The sequence below is a fragment of the Chiloscyllium plagiosum genome, chromosome 4 (assembly GCF_004010195.1).
Source record: "Chiloscyllium plagiosum isolate BGI_BamShark_2017 chromosome 4, ASM401019v2, whole genome shotgun sequence".
In the NCBI taxonomy this organism is placed as follows: Eukaryota; Metazoa; Chordata; class Chondrichthyes; order Orectolobiformes; family Hemiscylliidae; genus Chiloscyllium; species Chiloscyllium plagiosum.
Window position 1 is genome coordinate 22,339,113 of NC_057713.1, and position 22,259 is coordinate 22,361,371.

The 22,259-nt window shown below is 37.0% G+C and overlaps 1 protein-coding gene across 9 annotated transcripts in view; it reads left to right on the forward strand.

Moving 5' to 3' along the window:
* adgrb1a (adhesion G protein-coupled receptor B1a) overlaps positions 1-22,259 on the forward strand; it is a 585,075-nt gene that overhangs the window by 182,153 nt on the left and 380,663 nt on the right. For 8 of the 9 annotated variants that reach the window (XM_043687845.1, XM_043687847.1, XM_043687850.1 and 5 more), the window contains exons 3-4: positions 6,908-7,066; positions 18,374-18,481. The exons of the other annotated variant lie outside the window; for it this stretch is intronic. In XM_043687845.1, coding sequence (XP_043543780.1) covers positions 6,908-7,066; positions 18,374-18,481 — 267 coding nt within the window. The remainder of the gene's footprint in view (positions 1-6,907; positions 7,067-18,373; positions 18,482-22,259) is intronic. 9 annotated transcript variants of the gene reach the window in all.

Genomic DNA, 22,259 nt, shown 5'->3' on the forward strand with positions numbered 1-22,259 from the left:
ATCTGCCAGTGGAAAAATTTTCTCTACGTCTATCTATTCCCTTCACAATTTTATATGTTCCTATAAGATGCCCCCATATTCTTCTAAATTCTAATGAATCCCAGGTCTTCTCAGTCTCTCCTCATAAGCCAACCCACTCAATTCCAGAATCAATTTAGTCAACCTCCTCTGCACCCTGTATCGTGCCTCCACCTCAAGTAAGGAGACCAAAATTGCACGCAGTACTGCAGGTGTGGCCTCACCAGCACCCTATATAGTGCAACGTAACCTCCCTGCTTTTAAACTCAATCCCTTTTGCAACAAAGGACAAAATTCAATTTTCCTTCCTAATAGCCTGTTGTACCTGCAGAACAACCTACTGTGATTCATATATAAGGACTCCCTCTGCATAACAGCATGCTGCAACTTTTCACCATTCAAATAACAGTCTTTTTTACTGATACTCCTACCAAAATGGATGACTTCACATTTATTAACATTTATAAAGGATTACCCATACATTCATTGTCAGAATAGCTACTGAACATGTAAGAAAGGAACTTTGAAAAGATGAGATGAGAACAAGATGGAGCAAGGGTGTGAGTACATAGAGTCCAAGGTTGGATCTTTCTTTCCTCTAGGCGAAAATGAGGACTCCAGATGCTGGAGATCAGAGTCTAGATTAGAGTGGTGCTGGAATGATGAGGCGCTTTTGCCCAAAATGTCGATTTTCCTGCTCCTCGGATGCTGCCTGACCTGCTGTGCTTTTCCATCAGCACACACAAATCTTTCTTTCCTGTCGTTATGTTCAATGAAACCTGTCTGTTCCACTCTTTCGACCTGATCTTACCAGTGGAGGCACAATCTGCAGTTGCAAATTCCCCTTAAGTTCACACACCATCAGGACATGAAACTTCATCATTAATTCTTCACTGTAATTGATTCAAAGTGCAGAAACTCCCTCCTTAACATCACTTTGGATGTATTTACACCCTTGGACTGCAGACGATTCAAAGATGGCTCACCAACACTTGGTTGAGGGCATTCAGAATGGGCAATAAATGTCGACATTGCTATCGACAGCCACATCCCTTGAAAGAATTTAATAAAAACAGAAGGCAGAGAAGAATTAGGTATACTGATGGTGTTGAATGGACATAGAAAAGAGAAGGATTGTATGGAGTACAAACACCAATATCGACCAGTGGGCTGAAAAGCCTGTTTTGGCACTGTAGTTGAAGTGTAATTACTTCCAGCTTGCCATGTTTCATGGTTAACAGTGGAGTTTCAATTGCTTATGACAATGACAGATTTACTCCAAGTAAAATCAATGTCCAAGAAATCCATGGTCAGGAAGGATGTTTATGAGCTGCAGAATTGCAGACAATTACAATTCATCACTATTTGATGAATGTAAGGTCTAGTCCAGACAGCAGGGGGTGCTCATAACCTATTAGGTGAGCTTGCAATTGTTGCTAATGCATTCAGGCATTTTATTTGAGATAATCTGCAACACTGAGATCTTTCCAGCTCATTGCCTATCATTCTTGTCATCACTATCAAACTATCCTGCTTGGTTCCACTAAATTTGAAGTTTTTATTGCTACCATTCAGAACAATGTTGTACCAAACATTTCACCTGTTGCGTTCATCATGACTGAAAGTGCCCCTCAGTGCTTTCACTGAATGAGATGTTATTTGCATTAGTTTGCAGGCACAGTGATCAGGTGCAAGATGATTTAAATGTGTAGTGAATTAAAATTTAGAAATTGTTTCAAAAGTGATGTGAGGTATAAAGTTCAGTCTGCGGGTGTGCTGATAGCGTGAATGTTATTATCTGACAATAACCTGGCAGTGTTGCCTCCTTCAGATGTCAAGCCATTTCTACTGTTTCTAAGCAACAGCTCAGGTGCACCTGTGTTTAACGGAAATAAAAATACATAATTAAAAGTTTTGAATATTTAAAATCACGTCTTGTCAATGTTGCGAGTGCGCAGCAAATCCTTCAATGTTTAACTGAGAGAAGGAAACAGATTAACAATTTGTCCCTTTCCAGCAACCAATGCTAATGGTGCCCTTCAGAGTTCTGTTACCTGTAGGCGCCAAGTCAAGATCTGAAACTAAAATGGAAATTGTCTTTCTGCACCAGCATCTGACTCAAAGTCTTGTGCTTGCTGTGTGACTGTAGACTCTGAGGATTCAGGAACTGTTATACAATACGGAGCTTGCAACTGAGTACAGTTCCATCATTGAATAAATCCCATGCATTTCCACTTTCTAGTAGGATTCGCTCAATAAGGATAAGGTGAGCAAAACCAAATTGACTTTTGAACTTGTAAGTTCATGGCCACCAATATCAAATTTAACACTCCTTACCATCATCCCCGTGAGGTGCTTTGTCAGAATAGATTTTAGTGAATATTTAAATGAGCCTCACGTGTTTTTAATCCATTAAGAGATTTAACACTGTCCAGCACAGAGCATGCTGCCTGTTTGAAGATCTGAACAACCTTTGTTAGAACATGTAGCAATGTGCCCTAATTCAACTTTGACATGAGACCAACTTGGTAACTTCTGGAGTCGAACATGTGCCTGAACTGAATGGCAATTGAATTAGGATAGGGAAAGTGTGACAATGGACAAACAATTGCCATTGCTGAACCTCATTTGAAAGAATTTGCTGAACAGCCAGTCCTCCTCATAGAAAGCTCACTGATCTACTACAGGGAATTTTGGTAAATGATTGATTATGACAGGGCTGCAGCGGGTACCTCAAAGGGCAAGAGTTGGAAGATTCAGGAGTGGAAGGCAACAGCAGAGAATGTTTATTCAACATTTGTAGCTGCAAAGGGATGAAAGATCCGAGAGCCTTTCTGGCTCAAAAAACGCGAGCAACCACAGCAAACTGTGTGCCAAAGCTGCAACCAGCATTTCATCAATTTAGATGAGGATGTCTTACATATCCAAACAGAATGGCCACTTCCCTACATCTGTTAAACACAAATATTACAAAGGAGAACTAACAAGTAGTCACAAGTAGATGGAGATGAAATAGCAACAGGGCTCATAACCATGTCAGCTGCAGAAGGAGTTCTGGCTGCCAAAAAATTGGATTGGCTGGACAACCACTTCCTGTGCAATTTTAGTTTCATTACTATCCTATGCTTTGAGGATTTTGTCTCTTTGGTTTGGTATTCACCCCATTTTTATCAGTTGTGAGAAGTGGGCATTGCATTTTCTGTTTTGATTTTAGATTGATGAGACCAATAGGATTATAGCAACATTGATCTGGGTTTGAGAGAGATTCAAATAAATGTAAACAAATGGTGGAATTTTAGGGACGAGTATAATCTGTTTTAGCTAATCCCAGTTGGCAGAAAATTGATAGAATCAAATCAATGAGAAGCAAAATCCTGTTGGATGTAAAGGAGGCAAGTAATCTTCCTCACCAATTGGCATCTGGATGGGTATTCAGTTACAGTTCTCTGTATGATTCCACAAGAAGCAGATTGTTACCAGTGTAGTGTTCTCTATCTTGGGACAGCTACCAATCCAGTCTTTTGAATATTTCTGCAAAGGTAAAGGGACTGTTCAAGATTGATATATATTAGATGCATTTATTTTCAAAGTACTTCTCTATCCTTTGATGACGAAATTAATCGTTATTAACTGTTGATAGTTTTGGCAAAGTGATCTCATTACTATTAAAGAAAAAAACTCCTTACCTCTTGTCTAGTTTAGGACAGGTCATAGCAATTCATTAGTTTTGCAGGAGATGCGGTTAGTTTCTGTCCAATGTATAGAGCCGGTGACAAAAATAGAAATCGCTGGAAAATCTCAGCAGGTCTGGCAGCATCTGTGGAGAAAAATCAGAATTAGCATTCAGGTCAAGAGAACAGTTCTGAGGAAAGGTCACTTGACCAGAAACGTTAACTCTGATTTCTCTCCACAGATGCTGCCAGACCTGCTGAACTTTTCTAGCAATTTTTATTTTGTCTCTGACTCACAGCATCCACAGTTCTTTCAGTTTTTATATCGAGCCAGTGTTGGGAGAGCTTGACCAGTATCTTTCCTGCAGACGTTAGTGACAAAGCAATTCTGACAATTTTCTGTAACCCATTTTAACTTTGGTCAAGGACTGATTTCACCCTTGATCCAACAGAATTTTTGAAAAAATGAATCTTAAACATTAAGTGCAGGTATACTTTAACTGTTAATATTGAAATGCAAACCTTTATATTGAACTTATTGCAAAGGAGATTTAACTGTGAGGCAGAATAAGAGGAGTAAAAACATAAAACTTTCAGCCCATTGCTGCCATTAACCTAATTGCCCACATTGTTCTAGGTTTATTTGACTATTTATGAAATGCTAAGTTTGTGCTGCCTCAATATTTTTCCTTCTTAACGGTTTAAGGTTTGACGATTATTTTTAGAACTGCAAGTATTGTACTAATTTCCTGGTGTCTTATCTTCACTTGCATTTCTAATTTATAGCTTTCTGTGCCCATTCAGTATTTTTTTTTCAAAACAAGTGAATAATGACATTGCATCTAACTTGTGAAACAGTGAGAACTAAACTCACTGAGTAAAGAGTCAGAGATGGTTGGGAAAGTAGCAAATGTTGATGTTCTGTGACAAACTAGTTTAATTTTATGAATATATATTAAAAAAGGTATGGATGCATGATTAGTATCAGTGTTAGAACCCTATTAGAATTCTATTAATGTTTTTTTAATTGCTTTTTTTCCTTTAATTGCCTGTATTTGAATGAAAATCCTTAATTTCTGAGCTTTCAACATCTGTCCTTTCAATTGCAATATTTTCCTCTGCCTGTTTGCCCTCTTTCTTCTATCAATCTTAACAACAGTCTTGTTTTCGCTGACCAGTCTTGATATTCCTGTATTTCACTTGCTGTTTCTTTGCTGATCTTGACATCTTATCCTTTACTAACAGCTTATTCACTGACTAATCATGTAGCCTATTATTTGGACAACTAATCCAGAGGCATGGGACAATTGATTTGGAAATATGAGTTTAGTTCTCACCACAGCAACTGGGAATATATTAATTAAATAAATAAATCTGGAATAAAATATCAATTTTAGCGAAGCTACCACCTTGTTGTAAAAACCTGTTAGATTCACTGATGTCAATTTTCAGAAGGAAATCTGTTGAGATATCTCTGTGATTTCAGACTCACAACAATGTGGTCGATTCTTAGGCATTCCCTGAAATGGCCTATCAATTCAATCAATTCTGTTGGAGAAAGTGGCTTACCACAACCTTCGAGGAAAATTTGTAGTGGGCAATAAATGTTGGTCTTGCCAGCAGTACCTGCGTCCTGTGAATGAACAATAAGAAAAATATTGAAAGTTTTGGTGTTTTGCTGTTTCTTTTAATGCTGTTGAAGTTTTTCTGCCTCTTGCACCCTCCTTTACAGCTGTTGAAAACTTATTCCATCTTGGTCTTTGACCTTTTGCACTCTCAATCTATCTATTATCTAAACCTTCTGCTTGCTTGTTCTCTTTCACTTGTCCAACTCTCTTTTATTTGTGACAAAGCTGTATCCCTCACCTGTCCTTCTTTCTGTCACAGCTCTCACTCTTATTCTAGTCTTTCCTCTACTTTCTTTAATGCACTTTAGTCTTTGTTCTCTAATACTCCTTTCTCCTTACCCCTTACTCAGCTTGGCCTCCAATCCTCCTGTTGTCCCTTTATTTTCTTCTTTACCTCCTTCTCTCTTTCTGGAGGTAAAAGTATATTTTTTATTCACAACTGAGAAGCACTTTACCTAAATTATATTGGCTATTGGTGTTTCTGAACAAAGTGTTTGACTGAAATGAATTTTTTTTAAAAAAAATCTTTATCTTTGAAGTCATTTTATTTACAAATTTGCCAACCAAGAAAAAAAGAGATCTACTCATTGTGTGGCAAATAACAATCCTAAATGCTTATTTTATGAGTTTTGCAGTTTAAGGTCACTGTACACTTCCTCCTCTTTCACTAACCTCCCTGCAATATATTATATAAATGTCTTTGGATTTTCTTGGTTTTAAGAACCATTCAAACACAAATCAAAAGAAGGTGATGAAAGTGGCCTACGTTGCTCAATTAATGTGTGTTTACACAATTGTTAACCAATCAAAGCTTTTATTTATTAAAAATGCATGATGCATATCTAACATATGCAAGCAAGAATGAATGCTGCTGTGCACTTTCTCAATAATTGATGATTGGCTGAGTGAACAATAGCTCATTTTGTGATTTGATCCTATCCATGTTCTGTTAACACTTTTTTGTTGCAAAGACAGTGCACAAAAAAATTCATTTTTGCCTTTATATTATTTTTTAAAATATTCCTTTTTGCATTTCCATATTTAATTTTCATTTTTAGATTTTGTTTCAATCTTTTCATTATTTATGTTATGATTTTTTCCTCATTGCCAACCTTGTGGTCCAATCAAATATAACCTTACATTATATTTTGGTTATCCTCAATTGAGCTCAACTATTCCCATTCAGCAACTGAGGGTAACTTCTCTCAAAGGACGGTTGAACAATTGGAGATTGCAGCGTGTAAACTCTTTGTATTGAGGGCAAAATCTGATTGCAAGCATCGAAAACTGACAAATCTCCAAAGTGCTCTAACTGCATCCTTCTCCTGTGGATGCCTCAATCACAGTCAGCAAGTCCTCCTCCTTGACAGGAAAACCACTGACTGTAGACTAATAAGTGGAGGAAAGGAAAGAGAGAAGGGGCTTAGAAGCAAAGTGCTTCCCTGATCCCCCTGGTAAAGCTGATTGCATGATGCATTCATTTATTCTTAGAGGCTTGATTGTAGTTAGTGAATATAGCTTAGAAGCGCCGGGAAATTAAAAAAAAAGAAATAAAGTCCTGTATCTCATACTGCTCTGGTTCTTGACTAGGTGGCTGGAATGCCTGGTCGTCTTGGGGTGACTGTACCAAATCGTGTGGGGGTGGATTGCAGACCCGAAGCAGGACCTGCCATTCCCAGTTAGAGGAAGGGTTTGTTTGTGAAGGAGTTTCAGAAGAAGGAAGATTATGCAATAAGCAGCCTTGTAATAGTAAGTTTCAATTATTTTATAGGAAAATGAACACTGTATAGTTTGGCCTCTTGATTTAGCTGTTCTCCTAAATTCTCCCTCTATTCTCCTTTCTGACCTTTATTTTCTACTTGTACACCTTCACACATCCTCCTTGTCACTCCTGTGACAAAACTAAAACTCCCCTGTTATGCAACAATGCATGTGGCACAGTCTGTCAAGCCCAGGACTAACTGTTCTCCCAATCAAATCTAGTTCAACTCAATATGGTACAACACATTATTTTGAATTTAAAGTCCAGCAATTCCAATTTTCACTCTCTGTTTCTCAGCTCCTCTTCTAAAACAGGCTTAAAGCTAACCCAGGATAAATTCTTAGAAGAATTGCCACCTTCAAATAGGCTACCTCAGAACTATGTTCCTAATCTTCCTAAATTCTGATAATGGCTCCCTGTAGCGTGGATCCACTAGTCTGTAATCTCAGTTCTGACTTGGTTTGTCTGGACTCACCACTGTCAGGACCTGACCTCAAGGGATGGAACCATCCACATTTTCACATTTTCTGTCTTTATGTTGGGATTTATCACGCTGCTTCTTATTTGTTTCATCACACTCATGACTTAATTCTTTCACTCCACTCTTAATCTCACTCCATACATGATTCATTTTTCTGAATATCACTGTTTCCATCTTTCTTTTCTTATGGCCTCAAAGTTCAATAGATATGTGGAGTAATTACAATGTGTGTTATATAACTGTCTGATTATTGTAATGTTTCAAGTATGCTTAATATTGTTAAATTAAGCTGATTCGTACCATCAATATCCCTGCTAATAACTTGATGTAAAAATATTTAATTTGGTGCATACCTTTTACAGTAATTAAGAAATTGCATCATCAGGGATTGTGTTCTTTTCAAAATGACCTGTTTTCATGCTATTTATAGAAACATTGAAAATTTCTTTCGCTTAGTGAGTTAACCCAATCAGAAGCTGATCCATACAAAGGACAATCATGTGAGATGTGTGTGTGTGCGGAGTTTTCCACATTTAGCTGTGTTAATTACACATGCCTAGGTTGGGTAGATTTAATCAACAGGTGTCTTTTGCAAATGAATGTAGACAGGATCAGAGTCTAATGAAATAATTTCACAGCACTTAACATTAAGATTCAAGCAGGGAACAGCTGCCACTTGTCAATTTACTGGAGGGTGGAAAATGTTTGTAGAGTCATCCCCGACAAGAAATCAATGCCATCAGAAAATGAAAGGAGTTGGCAATGGGAGAAAATTGGCTGAGAAAATTCATCAGGAAAAATCCAACTTCTTGCTGCAATTTCCAGCTTTTGCAGAACTGTGAATATTGTCACACTTTAATCTTGCTGCCGAACCTAACCACCCTTAGAAGTCATTTGTATGCAGTGGAGCTTTCTTAGCTTCCTTCAAGATGCTTAGCTCCTGATAAGTCTGTCAAGTTGAAAAATACATTTAAAAACCTCATCTGATGTGCAAAGAAATTTGCTCCATATCTATTCATTTTAAAAAAAAAAATAATTTTCCATGGAGGGAAGAGAGAGTAAAGAAAGAATCATTCAAAGCTGCTTTTATGAACTCCTTAGTGGCCTGCATTTAAAGAAACTTTGTTAGAGATTGGATTTTGCTTCTCTCAATTCAAGCTGGAGGATGGCCAGGGGAAGAAGAGAGACAAAAAAACTGCAATAGAAAAGACGGGTTCATTTTGAAGAACATATTAATAAAAGCAATCTTGCAGTCAAGGCCATTTACAAATCAGAGAAATCTCATGAGATGGTTCATAAATGAACCGAATTGGTGAGAAGATTATCAGGAGGCTCGCTGTAGATGACAACATTTAAAAATGTAGAATTCCATATATAAAAATAATGGAGAGATTTTCAACATATTCTGTGATTAGGTTTTTATCGGGTTTAATTACTTTTTCTGCTTTTATTGGATTTTGATGTAAATTTGTTGAAATGATGAAGGTTTATGACATCCTCCTCCAACTGCCTAGATAGATTGAGTACTATGGCGTGTGAAGCTAAAATAAGGCAAGTAAATATAATTCAGCTTATATGAAAGATTGTGGTATGTGCAGATATCCACCTCCCTTAAAAAAACTCAGATACAATAGTTTTAAATAGGAGACACATTCCAAATTATTTCAAATTCCAAGTATAAGATTGTGCTAGACTGAACTTCCAAAATGGCTACAAGTATTTGATTAAGCAAACCAATTGTTTAACTTATTAAAACACCTAACCAGATATCATTTAGGAATGCAATATAGACCAAATGTTTCATAATCTGCCCCCCCACCCCACCCCCGACTAAAAGAAGTCCAACTCTTTACTCATGTTCTACTTTGACATTGAGATTATGACATGTATAATGTGGATTGAAAATACTCTGTGGAGATTGCTTGCCAATCTGTTTGCCAATGTTACCCCGTTCTCTTCAGCTACAAACTTTCAGCTCTTTGGATTAGATTTACTCTATTACATAGGGAGCTAATTGTAAGACAATCTCTTATAATACATATTCCCCAATTTTTATCAGTTGACAAGAAAACCAGAAAGACCTGATTTAGTAAAAATCATTGGTATACCTTGACATTTGTTTGAAATATGGGATCTTGATGGTGAGACTTTTGAACTGAAGACACCCTCTGTTAAAAAAGGTATTTGATGTATATGCTTAATTATCTGCTATTATAACAATTATGTAACCTAGTTAAAAGAAAACAATAATTCCAGTAAAATGGACTGCAGAGATTTGAAGGTGTTTTTACTATTATCACAGTAATTTCAATTCTATCTTCAGATGATGTTTACCCAGCAAACATTTTATGTTGTATTTTGGGGGGAAGAATTTGATTTCACAACAGATTTATACTAACAAAAGATGGAAACATAATGTCCTCTTGAAATTTTGATGTGTGGTAAAATTTTGTTAATTGATTGGAATTTTCTAAAATGCTACATTGACACAAATCACAGGAGAATCAAGCACTCCTACCATATCTTAAAATATTTTCTGTGCATACATGGGATGAGGGAAGAAAACGTTCTGAATCTTAAACTTTATTTAAAAAAATCTGTCTGCACTTCTACAATCTGATCTACAGCATTTTTTAAATTTAAGAAAGAATGTGTACAATGGCCTCCTTCATCCTTCCAGCTCAATAAATGCATCAAGCTGTCATTTCCCCATTCTATTAATAGTTCAAAATAATGTCCATGGCTCTGTTGACTCCTCTGACATTTATTTGAATGAGCTGCTGTTAAAGTCAAGAGTTGTTCATGCCCTCTTGATCTATGTATAGACCTAACAGCTTGTTTACAGGGGAAATTGACTTGATCCAACCATTTAGTCTAGCCATTGCTACCCAAATCTTATTGGCCCCACAAACTCATGATTTTAAATGTTTGCTGACTAGCGTTGAGGGAAGAGCAAATTGTGAATCAGGGCCACATTCAAATTTGTGCAAGTAGCAATTACAAATTCTTTTCTTCTAAATCCAAATAACAATGTGCAATGAAAGGGAGAATTGGGTGCTGAATCGTCAAGTGACTCCCTAAGACTATTATGGGAATTTGGCAACTGGTTTACACTTCCTCCAACTCTTGGCAGAGACACTTTCAAATGTGAACACAATTTAAATAATTATTTTAGTTTATGAGAACTTTGTATTCTTTTTTCTTTTAAGCTGAAGTAAATTACAACACGGTCTTTAGAACTCAGTTTTCCTTTTACTCCAGGCACTTCCACACGAAGTGTGATTGCAACACCATTAATATGTCATTAATTAAACAAATTTTCTCAGACAGCTATTAGAAATAAAAGTAATTCTAATATTTAAAATAACTTTATGTCTTACTTCATTTTTATTAAACTAAAAATCTTTAGTCTGTTTGCAATAATGAATAAATATTATATTCTTACCTTTCTAAAAAGTCATTGGCCTATACCAATATCATATGGTAAATGTATGCCTATGGTATTGTTTTCCTTAATTGAATGCAGGCATTAATGTTCAGGAATCATTCTAATAGGCTAAATGTATTGGTTGTCAGCCTTGCCTGAATAGTCACACTCTTTCCTCTAAGTAATAAGCTTGTGCACGCTGACAGGCAAAAGAGATAAGCAATAACATACAACCAAATGAAAGCACAGGAAATCAAAAGTGTAAAGAATAATGGCAATCTGGAAAACTGGGACTGATATTAAAGGAAGGGAAACTGAAGGTGAATATTTCTGAAAAAGGAAACCATTTGTCGATACTTTGCATCATGCACCCATCAAGACAAATGTAAGAATGCTAAATAACAAATTATCACACCAATGCATGCCTAAGGCAGAAAAGGGGCCAGTTGGTTGGAAAGCCCATTCTGATTGGCTGACGTGAATGCAATGTGAAACTTTGGGCTCCCCAAGACATTTGATAATTCAAAAATAGAGCAAGACTTAAATTTATTCCTCTTAATTGCAAAGATTGAGCCATTATTTATGAATGTATATTTCATGTAACAAGCATAAATGAGACATTTATATGTTTATATTATTTACCTAAAAGTGATAATTGGTGAAAATATTAGCACACTTGGGATTGTTTTGCACATGTTGTTCAATTATGGAATCACATCTAGCAGTACTTATCACACATTTGGCAATATCATGCATGATTTTCAGTGCTGATACATTGCCAAGCATATTGGCCATGTGTTCCAAAGGTTTGCTGATCAAATCAAAAAGTGTTGACCTTGTTGTTTGAAACAGGCAATATACAGATCATACTCAAACAGCCTGTATTTGAAATAGCCAAAATAAAATGTCTACTGTTAGAAATGTTTCTGCAATTGAGCAGCACTTACCGAAAACCCCTGAATGTGCTCACAACAATGCTAAAATCAGTTCAAAATAATCAGTCAAGTTGTAACATGGCTTTTTATTGCTTACTAAAAGCAAAATACATTTTACAATGCAATTCAATATGCAAAACCTATTCTTTGCGAACAAAAGAATATGTTCAAACCTTGCACCTTTTTGAAATACCCAGAGATGAATGGAGCCTATGCTGCCCTCTACTTTCTCCGTCACAATGCCTCCGTCAATCAAAATCACTTGGAAACACTTTCATTATCGGATAAATTGCTGTAACCACTTGAAGTCTGGCAATTCTGCATTATTATCATGATGAGTACATCATGAATAACTTCAGTAACATGTCTCACTTTTGTGAAAGAGAAATGGAAGAAGAAAAAGTAAGAACCACAAAAAAACAAAAATATATTTAGAGTGATATCAAGATTAAAGGTTTTTATAATATTATAGCAGGAAAGAAAGCTAGTAGAATATAACCAAAACTCTTTAAATGAATATTGGGGTCATATTTTAAGTTAAATTAACAATGGGACAGACCTGTTGGGTTTTAGCTTCATATCACTTGTTACTTCTGAGAAACTAAATAGCTGACATTCCACAGAAACTATTCATTACTTGAGGAACCGAACCCTGAAAAGTGGGTTCACGGAAACAGTGAAAAAAGCAGTCAAGATTGGTAGTTTCTCTCCTAGAGTTTTAAAAGAAATTCATAAGGAAATTATTGATACTTCAGCTGTCAACTTCAAAAGCTTCTTGGATCAGGAATTGTCCCTTTAGAGTGGGACATTACAAATATGATTCAATGAAGAAAATTGAGAGGCAGAAAAATTGGGCAATTGCACACCTAATAGTCTGTAATTTGTTGTGGGGAAGTTATTAGAATGTATAATTAAGGGCGGAGAAATTTGAGATGATTAGAAAGAAGTAATATGGATTTGTAAAGGGGAGTTTATGTCAAAGGAATGCTTTGAGAAAGTATCTGAGGTAGGAAATGCCTTACAAATATACTGTATATAAGCTTTCAAAATACATTAGTAAAGTTCTAGGAAAGAGAGTATTAGCTGAACTTCAAACATATGGAATTGAAGGAAAGTTATTGACCTGTTTAGTTTAGTTAAGTAGTAGAAAATACAGTAGGTATATTGGGTTTTGATTCTAATTAGAAAGACTTAAGTGCAAACATAGCCACCCTCTATGAGAATGGAAAGAGTCTAGCAAAGAAAAAAAGATGAATTTTACTGCACCTCTACAAATGTTAAAGATTATAAAAATCAGCTCTCGATTAACACAAAGGCTGCTGGGATGACCTTACCTTGGATTAGTCCTGACAAGAGCCTACTTTACTCTCCCACCTCCTCACTTGATAGCATCATATTGGGTGCTGCTTATCATGCTTAACAAACATAACCTTCCTGGACCCATCCCCTGCAGGCCTTTTTTCTGACCATTGTTATTGTTAAACTTTTATATCTCTGACAACCTCATCTGTCCCCATTCTTTGACTTTACAAATTCAGGTGATTGGAGGTTTTATTTTTATCTTCAAGCATACTCTCTTCAGACTTGGAAGAAAGGAAAACATTATTGTGGAAGGTAATTTGTTTCACTCTCTTTGATATTCTGAGGTTCTCTGCTGAACTGGATAAGCTTTCATTTCTGCTACTTCTTTTGCAAATACATTATCCCTGCTGGAGCAGGCAGTTTTTTTTTTATTGTTGCAGTATCTTGAATCTTTAGATATTGCTTGTCTCTTCTTGGTGATGTCTTCCATGGAATTGTATTTCTAACCTATATTGGTGGATCTTTGTTCTCCACGTTTCAATACATCTATGCTAAAGTCGGTAGACATTTTAGTTCAATTTATTCATTAGTTTTGACTTTTTAAATTTGCTCTCAGTGATTGGAGAGCTAGGAAAAACAATTTGTTTACTTCCTCAGTTTATAAACTGAAAATTTCTTTTGTCTGGATGCAGTGTCTGTGATTATTGTTGAGGATTATTCCATGAAAGCTAAGAATGTCAAATATTCTACTTGGATTTGACCTATCCAAGTCACTTCAAATCTCATGTCTGACTTGGATTTGACATAGCTAATTGCCCACTGTGCTGATTTAAAATCTAACTCGGTTCAGTTGCAAATACTTCCGTTGTCTTGAGTGGAGCATGCTGTTTAGATGCTGCCTCTTTGTTGTTCATTTTGAAGTTTGTTGACGCTTGGAATCTGAATGCTCTCCAATGTTGATAGGAGTAGAAAATATTTCCACTGAATCAATATCATCACAGCTTTCCATATTAGATATGGGTACGAAACAAACTTCTTATTTCAACACAATTGACCTCAGTTTACATTCTGCCAAGAGCTGAAGGAGCCATGTAACCATTGTCTTCTTGCAGGATGTCCAATTTTCTGTTCTATCTGGCCCATCTCTGAAATCAATTCATCCTGGCATTCTAGTTCTGATGCCCAAACCTCCTATTGTGGTTCAGCAGATAATTTTCTTTTTAAAAAAAAAACTCTTTATTTTGGAATAATGAAAGTCTTCTCATGCTTTGCTGCTGTTTTAGAGGGTTTTTGTAGCTTCACAGCTTTAATAGAAGATTTCCCACATTTCCAAGATATAATAAGGTCTCTGAAACATTTCTGTGTTATTGTAGAAATTAGTCGCTTCTTTAAATTGCTGAATGGTTATCTGCTTTAAATGACGAGAGACACAATTCCCCAGTTTTCCACTCATAAATTATATGAATTTATCTTGTGGCAATGTCCAATCTAAACTACAATTTATTTTTCAAATTCTTGCCCTTTCAGTCTGAATTACTGTGCATATTTCTTCTGTTCTCACATTTCTGTTATTAGACCTATTTGAAGTGTTCTTCAGGATTGAATGTTGGCACAAGCTGTCTTTGGGGTTCGCTGCCATCAATAATCAGCGGTATCTGTTTTTTTTTAAGTCTCTTGTTTACCAGCATGTTTACCTCAATGGGACTGATGCTGCTAAATTGCATCTACATCCTACAGCTGCAATGTTATGGATGCTGCCATTCACATCTTCTATTGAGTTTCTTAAATATTGCTGGAGCTGCATTCATCCAGTCAAACAAACCTTTAAATAAGGTAAATTGACACTTAACTATGATGGTCCGTGGGCCAACTTAGGTGACTGCCCACTCTCTGAACTGTGAAAATGAGTTTGGGAGGATATGGGGATAAACCCACCCAGCTGAAATGTGTAATATCTGACCCATTGCTGGAGTAACTAGTTGGGCATAATCATAGTAGATGGATATTAATGCAATTAATTGTGAGGTGATTCATTTTGAATTTTAAAATAAGATTTTCAATTTCTAGAGACCACTAAAACATTATGTTCAAGTCTAAAACATCCAAATGTCAGATGGAATGTCACCATTTATAACTTGAGGGCTAGAATATAAAGGGACACCATTTTTACCTCAGCTATACCCAGGCCTTGGTTGAATCAAATCTGCAAAATAATGTACATTCTGGGCACAATACTTCAGCATGGTCATAGTGATTTGGATAGAGTCACAGTGCAGGTTTACCAGAATGTGGATTATGTGGAGAGATTGCAAACTAAGTCAGAATAAACCAGTTTGTATCCTCTGAAATGTAGATTGGGGTGTTTTGATTAGCTTGGTTCACTGATAGGAATCAATAGATAAATGAGGGTAAGGACATCACCTTAAAATCAGAGCCAGTCCACCCAGGAGAGAAGTTGAGAAATATTTCTTCATGCCAATAACTAGAAATAGAATGCTGCCCCAATTAATAATGTTACATGTGTGATTAATAGGATGTCGCCTCGCACAATTCAAGTGACAATGGAGTTAAGCAAGTGGGTGGAGTTAGAACACAGGTGTGCTACGATCACATTGAAAGGAAGAACAGTGTTGAGGTCTTGAATGAGCAACTCCCATTCCAATGTTCATTACTGTCTTTCCACCTGCTGTGGTGTTTCACCTTGACACTAGCCCCCTTCATAGTTTCTCTGAAAAGCATGGACAATTTACTTCCAATTGGTGCCAAAGGTATTTCCTTTTGAAATCTAATTGTACAGGATTGGAAATGTTCACATTTGGCACCCTATGCAGTTATGAGCTCATGTGATGGTACACAGCCCATTCTGTACTTAAAAGCTTGCTTTGCACCAAAGTGTTTCAGTCAGAACATTGTTGTATTCACGGATAACTCCATTACGAACAGGGTTGAATACCATAAACATTTACAGCAGAATGTGAGCATAAAGCCCAGCATGTGGGTATAGCCAACAAAAGAAATGTCCAACCTAATCTGACTTTCTAGTTGTTGATTCATAACTATGTAGAACAGAGCACTTTGATTTCCAAGAACATTTTTATGATAAAACTTTCCCACTCAACCGAGCCTTTAGGATGGAAGCTTCCAGATCTCATGTTCCTTTGAGTGAAAGATTTCTCCTAAACTTTCCTCTAATTCTCTCACCAATTACTTTAAATCTATGCTCTCTAGATATTGACCATTCCGCTAAATGATCTAGGTCCTTCCAATCCATTCCATCTGGGCAACTGATAATTTTGTAACCTCAATTCAGCCTCCTTTGTTCCGAAGAAAACACTCAGAGAGAAGTTTCAAAGAGAAGCTTTTTTTTTATTTCAGAAGTGAAGAAATATGTAATAATGTAGGTAACAACAAGCTTGAATTTCAAAAACCTGAACATAGTAGGGAGAAAAGAATCATTGGGAGAGGCAAGGATTTTCACAAAATGGAGATCATGGAAAAATAGAAGAACTGCAAATGTCAATCCTTTAACGATTTCTTATTTCTAACTTTCTTTTTAAACTCTGTAAAGTAATGCAACCACTTTTTATTGCTCTTTTGTATCCATGATGTGTACCGAGATACTTGTACCTAAGATGGTGCCATAAGAAGAAGACATTGTAAAAGCTTTTCACTGTACTTCTACAATGGAGTACACATGACAATAAAGGATATTCTGATTCTGACATTACGCCCTTCAAACCTGACTCTCAATGTTATAGATTAAGGCTGATCTGTCTCTGACCTCAATTCCTGCTTTGTGTCTGTTCATCATTGCACTCAACTCCTCAATTTTTCGACAATCTATCTACCTCCTCTTTAAACAGTCTCAGTGATCTAGCCTCCACATGTCTCTGGGGTAGAGAATTCTAGACATTCACCACATTCTGTGAGAAGAAATGCCTTTCTTTCTCAGTTTTTGATAAACATTTCCTTATTCTGTAACTGTGCCCCCCCCCCCCCCCCCCCCTCCCACCCTCCCCATTTGAGATTTCCCTACTGGTAGAAACATCTTCTTAACATCTACACTGTGAAATTATTGAATGTTTCAATAAGATGACCCCCTCATTCTTCTAAACTCATGATTATGTTGTGTTGTGCTCAAAGAAATTAAATCAGGGCTTGCAGCTATGTAATGATCCATTTTTGTTTGAATTCAGAATCCAAAGCAGAGAGGTCAGACTCATTGTGAAGCATAGCATGGACATGAAAAAAGCAAAGAGAAGGACAGTCTAGACCAAGTGGTTGCAAATAGATAACAACAAACTCAACATTTAAAATCTGAGAAAAAGAACGGAAGAAGGGAATAACATATTCTGTTTCAAGATTCCAAAAATTAATAAAATACCATAGGATAACATGCAGTATTTCTTTACCTCAAAACTGTTTGGTCTCAGATAGAGTAGACAGTTTCCAATGAGAGCAGAAGAAGTAAGCTAAGAATGTGAAGAGAATAATATTGGTAAAATAATGGGAAATTATTACAAGAGGAAGAGACAGGGTTTTGGAAGCTAAAGACAGGGAACAAAATCACCTAAGAAAGATACATTTTCTTACCTGATCGAGAATATATCTGGACCGTGAAATGGCTAGCATATTGTCTTAGTAGAAAACATCATCTTCCACTGTATGTGCCAGCAGTTTGCACTGGGCCTGAATGTGACACTGATTCCCAAATTTTAGAAAAAGCAAAAGATTTCAGACGCTGGAAGCATGAAATGGGCCCCAACACAATCTAAAACAAGCTCATTCCAGAATTAGGTTTTATGTTGTTGTGACCATTTCTGGATGGAAATGCACTTTTCTTTTTCAAGATAAATAAGCCTTCAGCAGTCAATATCCCTTTATACAGCCAAATCCCCTTGTCTGTGGTGAAGATTTTTTTTAAAATTTGAGATGAGAAAAAACAGTTTTTCATTTAACTTTTGATGATTCATCTGTTTGAGGTAGGATAATTTTTGAAAAGTACTATGTCTTTTATTGTAGGGGACAAAAAAAAAAGCTCTCATCCATCAATTCTCCTTCCTTAAATAATTTAATTGTGAAATTGTAATCCTGAATATTCTTAAAGTTAAAGCAAAGGTTATTTACATAAGCCATTGCCTTGCTGTAGCACATGGACACTATAGTTCCAGAAGCCAATCATTGAGGTCAATAGACTACAGGAAACACCAAGATGTTGACGGTTTCCATCGCTATGGATACTCCCTATCTCAGACAGGTAAGTGGTGAAATGAAAAATCTTTGTTTCATGCTAACTCTTACTGCACCCGACTGTATGTTTGTCAAAGCTTTCACTATGAAACTGTTTCACAATGCTTTTTTGTCACTTCTAAACCTGCATGACATTTTTTTTTCATTTTCCATTCCTTTAAAGTGGCTTGGTTGCTTTAACACAGTTGACCCGGCTTGATTTCTAAGTGCATTCTTTTAATTGAATACATGCTTTCAGTTTAAAATATAATGGGGCCCCTTTGTGAAAGGAGAAAAGGAATAACTAAAGACTTAATATTTCATTGCAGGCCTCAATGATCTCCTGTGGGTAATTAATAAGTTAGAATTTAGTCAAAAAATGGATTCCTAGTCATAATTTGCTCTGCTAAATTATAAATGTTAGCTAGAAAGTCGTTGATATCTCTAATTCAAATAAATTTTGATTAGAGTTTCAACCCATTTAAACAAGAAATCTCATCTATATGCAGACACAATATTAGCAGATTACGAACTGATTTACTGTATTAAATGCACATGAAAGGGTTTAAGACTGACCCCTTCAGAGTATGACTATCATTTTGAAGTTAAAGTGTACATTTACAGGCAGAGTAAGATCTTGGGTATCTTTGAATTTTTGTCCAATTAAAACTTCATAACTATTTATACTGTAATTTTTAAAGTCCCAAAGTACTTCAGAAGGAGATTTGGAAATCAAGGCTCAGAGTAGCTCTCCTCTCTCTGAGTCAATGAGCCATCTGGGAGACATAAGCACCATGTAATGCTGTTCAATTGCTATGCTATTAGAAATATTTTGGAAGTGATGTTAAAACAAAGCTTCACCCATTCCTTAAGGCAGATATATCAGATTCCAGAGCACCATTTTGAAAATGTGTGGATAAAATTGAAGCCCATGGAGTAAATGGAGAAGTTTTAATGTTGGTTATGAGGAAGGTGAATGGTTTGGTTTCAGAGTGGAGAAAAACATTCAGTAGTGTCCCTCCGATATTAAGACGTCTGTTTTTATTTCTATATTTATAATGAGGATTTCAACTTGTAGAGTGCAATTTTAAAATTTGCAGATGATACAAGAGTAAAACTTATTGTAAGCAGTGAAGAGGTTGGTAACATATTTGGGAGGAGATACAAAAACAAAATACTACACATGTCTGAAACAAAGACTGAAAAATATTGGAAGTATTCATTCAGTCTTGTAGCATCTGTGGAAGCGTTGATTAGGCAGAGGTTAATGCTGGCCAGGAAATTAGGGAAAGAGTTTGGCAGGAGCATTGAAGAAGGTGGGAAGTGTGGTTTCAAGTGCTTGATGTCAGGATAGAAGCTCTGAATTCTCCTGGTAATGGGCTGTAAGCGGGATGTCAGTTCTGGCTTCACATAACAGGAAGCTAATTGTAATTGCTTTTGTATACAATGAATACTTATTAAAACACAAGATTTTATGATTAAATGTTACCATTTTGACTTATAGTAGAGGCAGGAAATACTTTCACAACCAGCTAAAACAGTCATGGCTCCAGGAGAACCTGTCTTTGGGGTGGAAGGGCTGTCATCACTTGGATAATTTGCTGTAAGAGGGAAAAGGACAAAGACCACTACAGGCAGATTGAAGGTAACCGAGGAAAGGTATGGAAAACTGAGGGATGGTTGAGGGTGATCAACTGAAGGTCAAAAGCAACCAAGGGAAGATTGAGGAATATTGAGTGGAGATCCAAGATCAAGGTGAGCAAAACCAAGATGTACTTAGAAAATGGTTGAAGAACACCAGTGTGTAATCAAAGAATATTATGGGGTGAGCTTGGGTTCTGCCCTCTGTTTAATTCCAATTGGTCACATAAACCCAATGTTCCTGGAGTTTCCCTTGGAGGAGAAGCAGTGAAGATGAAACATGACATCAAGTCCTGGAGAACACTGGCCAAAAAGGCTTGGGAGATCAGAGGATGAGGCTGGTCATATAGAAGCAATCTGGGTCAAAAGTCTGGAGTTCCCACTCTTACAGCAATGTGGGTGTCCTGCAATGCAAGGACTGCAGCAGTTCAAGAAGGCAGCTCAATGCTGTCTTCTCCAGCACAATTAGGGGTGGACAATAAATGCTTGCCCAGTCATTAATGCCACATCCCATGACTGAATTAAAAAGAAACAAAACAAGAGTCAGTGTAATAATGAGTAATAACAAATACATGGATAGGAAACAATTAGAGGAATATGGGCCAAGTGCAGGGAAATGCGAATAGGTGACCCCACTACACAATACACTCTCTCTCTCTCTCTCTCTTTCTCACATACGCAAACACACTCTTACATACTCAGACACTCACGCAGACCCTCTCTCATGCTCTCTCTCACACACACACACTTACACTACTCACAATCCCGCCCATACATACCCCCTCACAGGCATATAATCCATCACACACGCACACACACTTTACCAAGTTTTTGCACTTGCAAACGCACTCTCTCTCATGTGCACTCACACTCATGCACACTTTGCAGAATTATATTTGCAAATACATTCTATTTTGCTCAAAAAATGTACAATCTGTAAGTAGTCAATACAGGCGGTCAATACATGTAATATTTTGTAAATTCCACTTTGGAAATAGCACCAGTCTGACTCAAGATTGGGATAGAGACAGCGTCTAACCTTACACCTTTAATGCATTGCCTGAGCTGAGATGTAACCATTTGTTATAAAACCTTATGTTATCTTGAGAAAGTGACTTAAAGAAATTCTGGAATTTACAAATTAATGAACTTAAACCTGCAATCCATTCTAAAAGATGAAAGAATTAACAACAATCCAGGTTTGTTCTATATATCATTTCAGTTGCACCACACTAGACTTTTGCTCTAAATTCTGTGTCTTATGGTCTTATTCTGCACAACCACATAATAAAGGAGCAGTGCGCCAAAAGCTAGTACTTCCAATTAAATCTGTTGGACTATAACCTGGTGTTGTGTAATTTTTAACTTTATCTAGCATCAGCCAACCCCATTACAATCATTTTGACACTTTGATTATTCACTGGGAATGTGCTTCAGAAGCAAATCAATAGGCTGCCCCAGGTCCACCTTGCTTACAGGGATAAGTACCCAGCTTGTGTAATGGACTCAGCTGCTTCTCAGGAATGCTTGCTACCTGACTTAGTGCTCACTCGTTCGCTGACCACGCGAATACTGTCAGTATTGACTTCCTTTCCTTGCCATGCGAATTAGCGCAGTCATAAAAACAGGCAGCTTGCCTTGCTGCCACACTGTCTTCAGCCTAGGGAATGTACATTTTGTAAATGGCAGTGCAGTACATCAGTCTCATACCTGCACAATGTGCCAGCAGTTTATGCAGCGAACATGTTGCATGTGCAGCAAGTAAGTAGTCGATGTCTTAATATCTTAGAGCAATCCTCACTAAAGTCCATGGAAACATGATATCAGTTGGTGAGGTGGGGTGGCACTGTAGGTCAATGGTAGCCTTCCATGCCATACAGCTCAGGAAATTGGCCAAGGTCAGGTGTGCAGCTGGCATGTTTGCTGTCAGGAGGTACGCACTTATGTAATCCAGGTCAGTTTGTGTGGCCCATAGCAGCAGGTTTGGGAGTGTTTGACTGTGGTGGGTGGTAAAAATAATGACTGCAGATGCTGGAAACCAGATTCTGGATTAGAGTGGTGCTGGAAAAGAACAGCAGTTCAGGCAGCATCCGAGGAGATGGGTGGTGCCAACTCAATGTACACAATGGGAAGGAAAATGGCTGTGACCACTCTCCGAGTTAGCA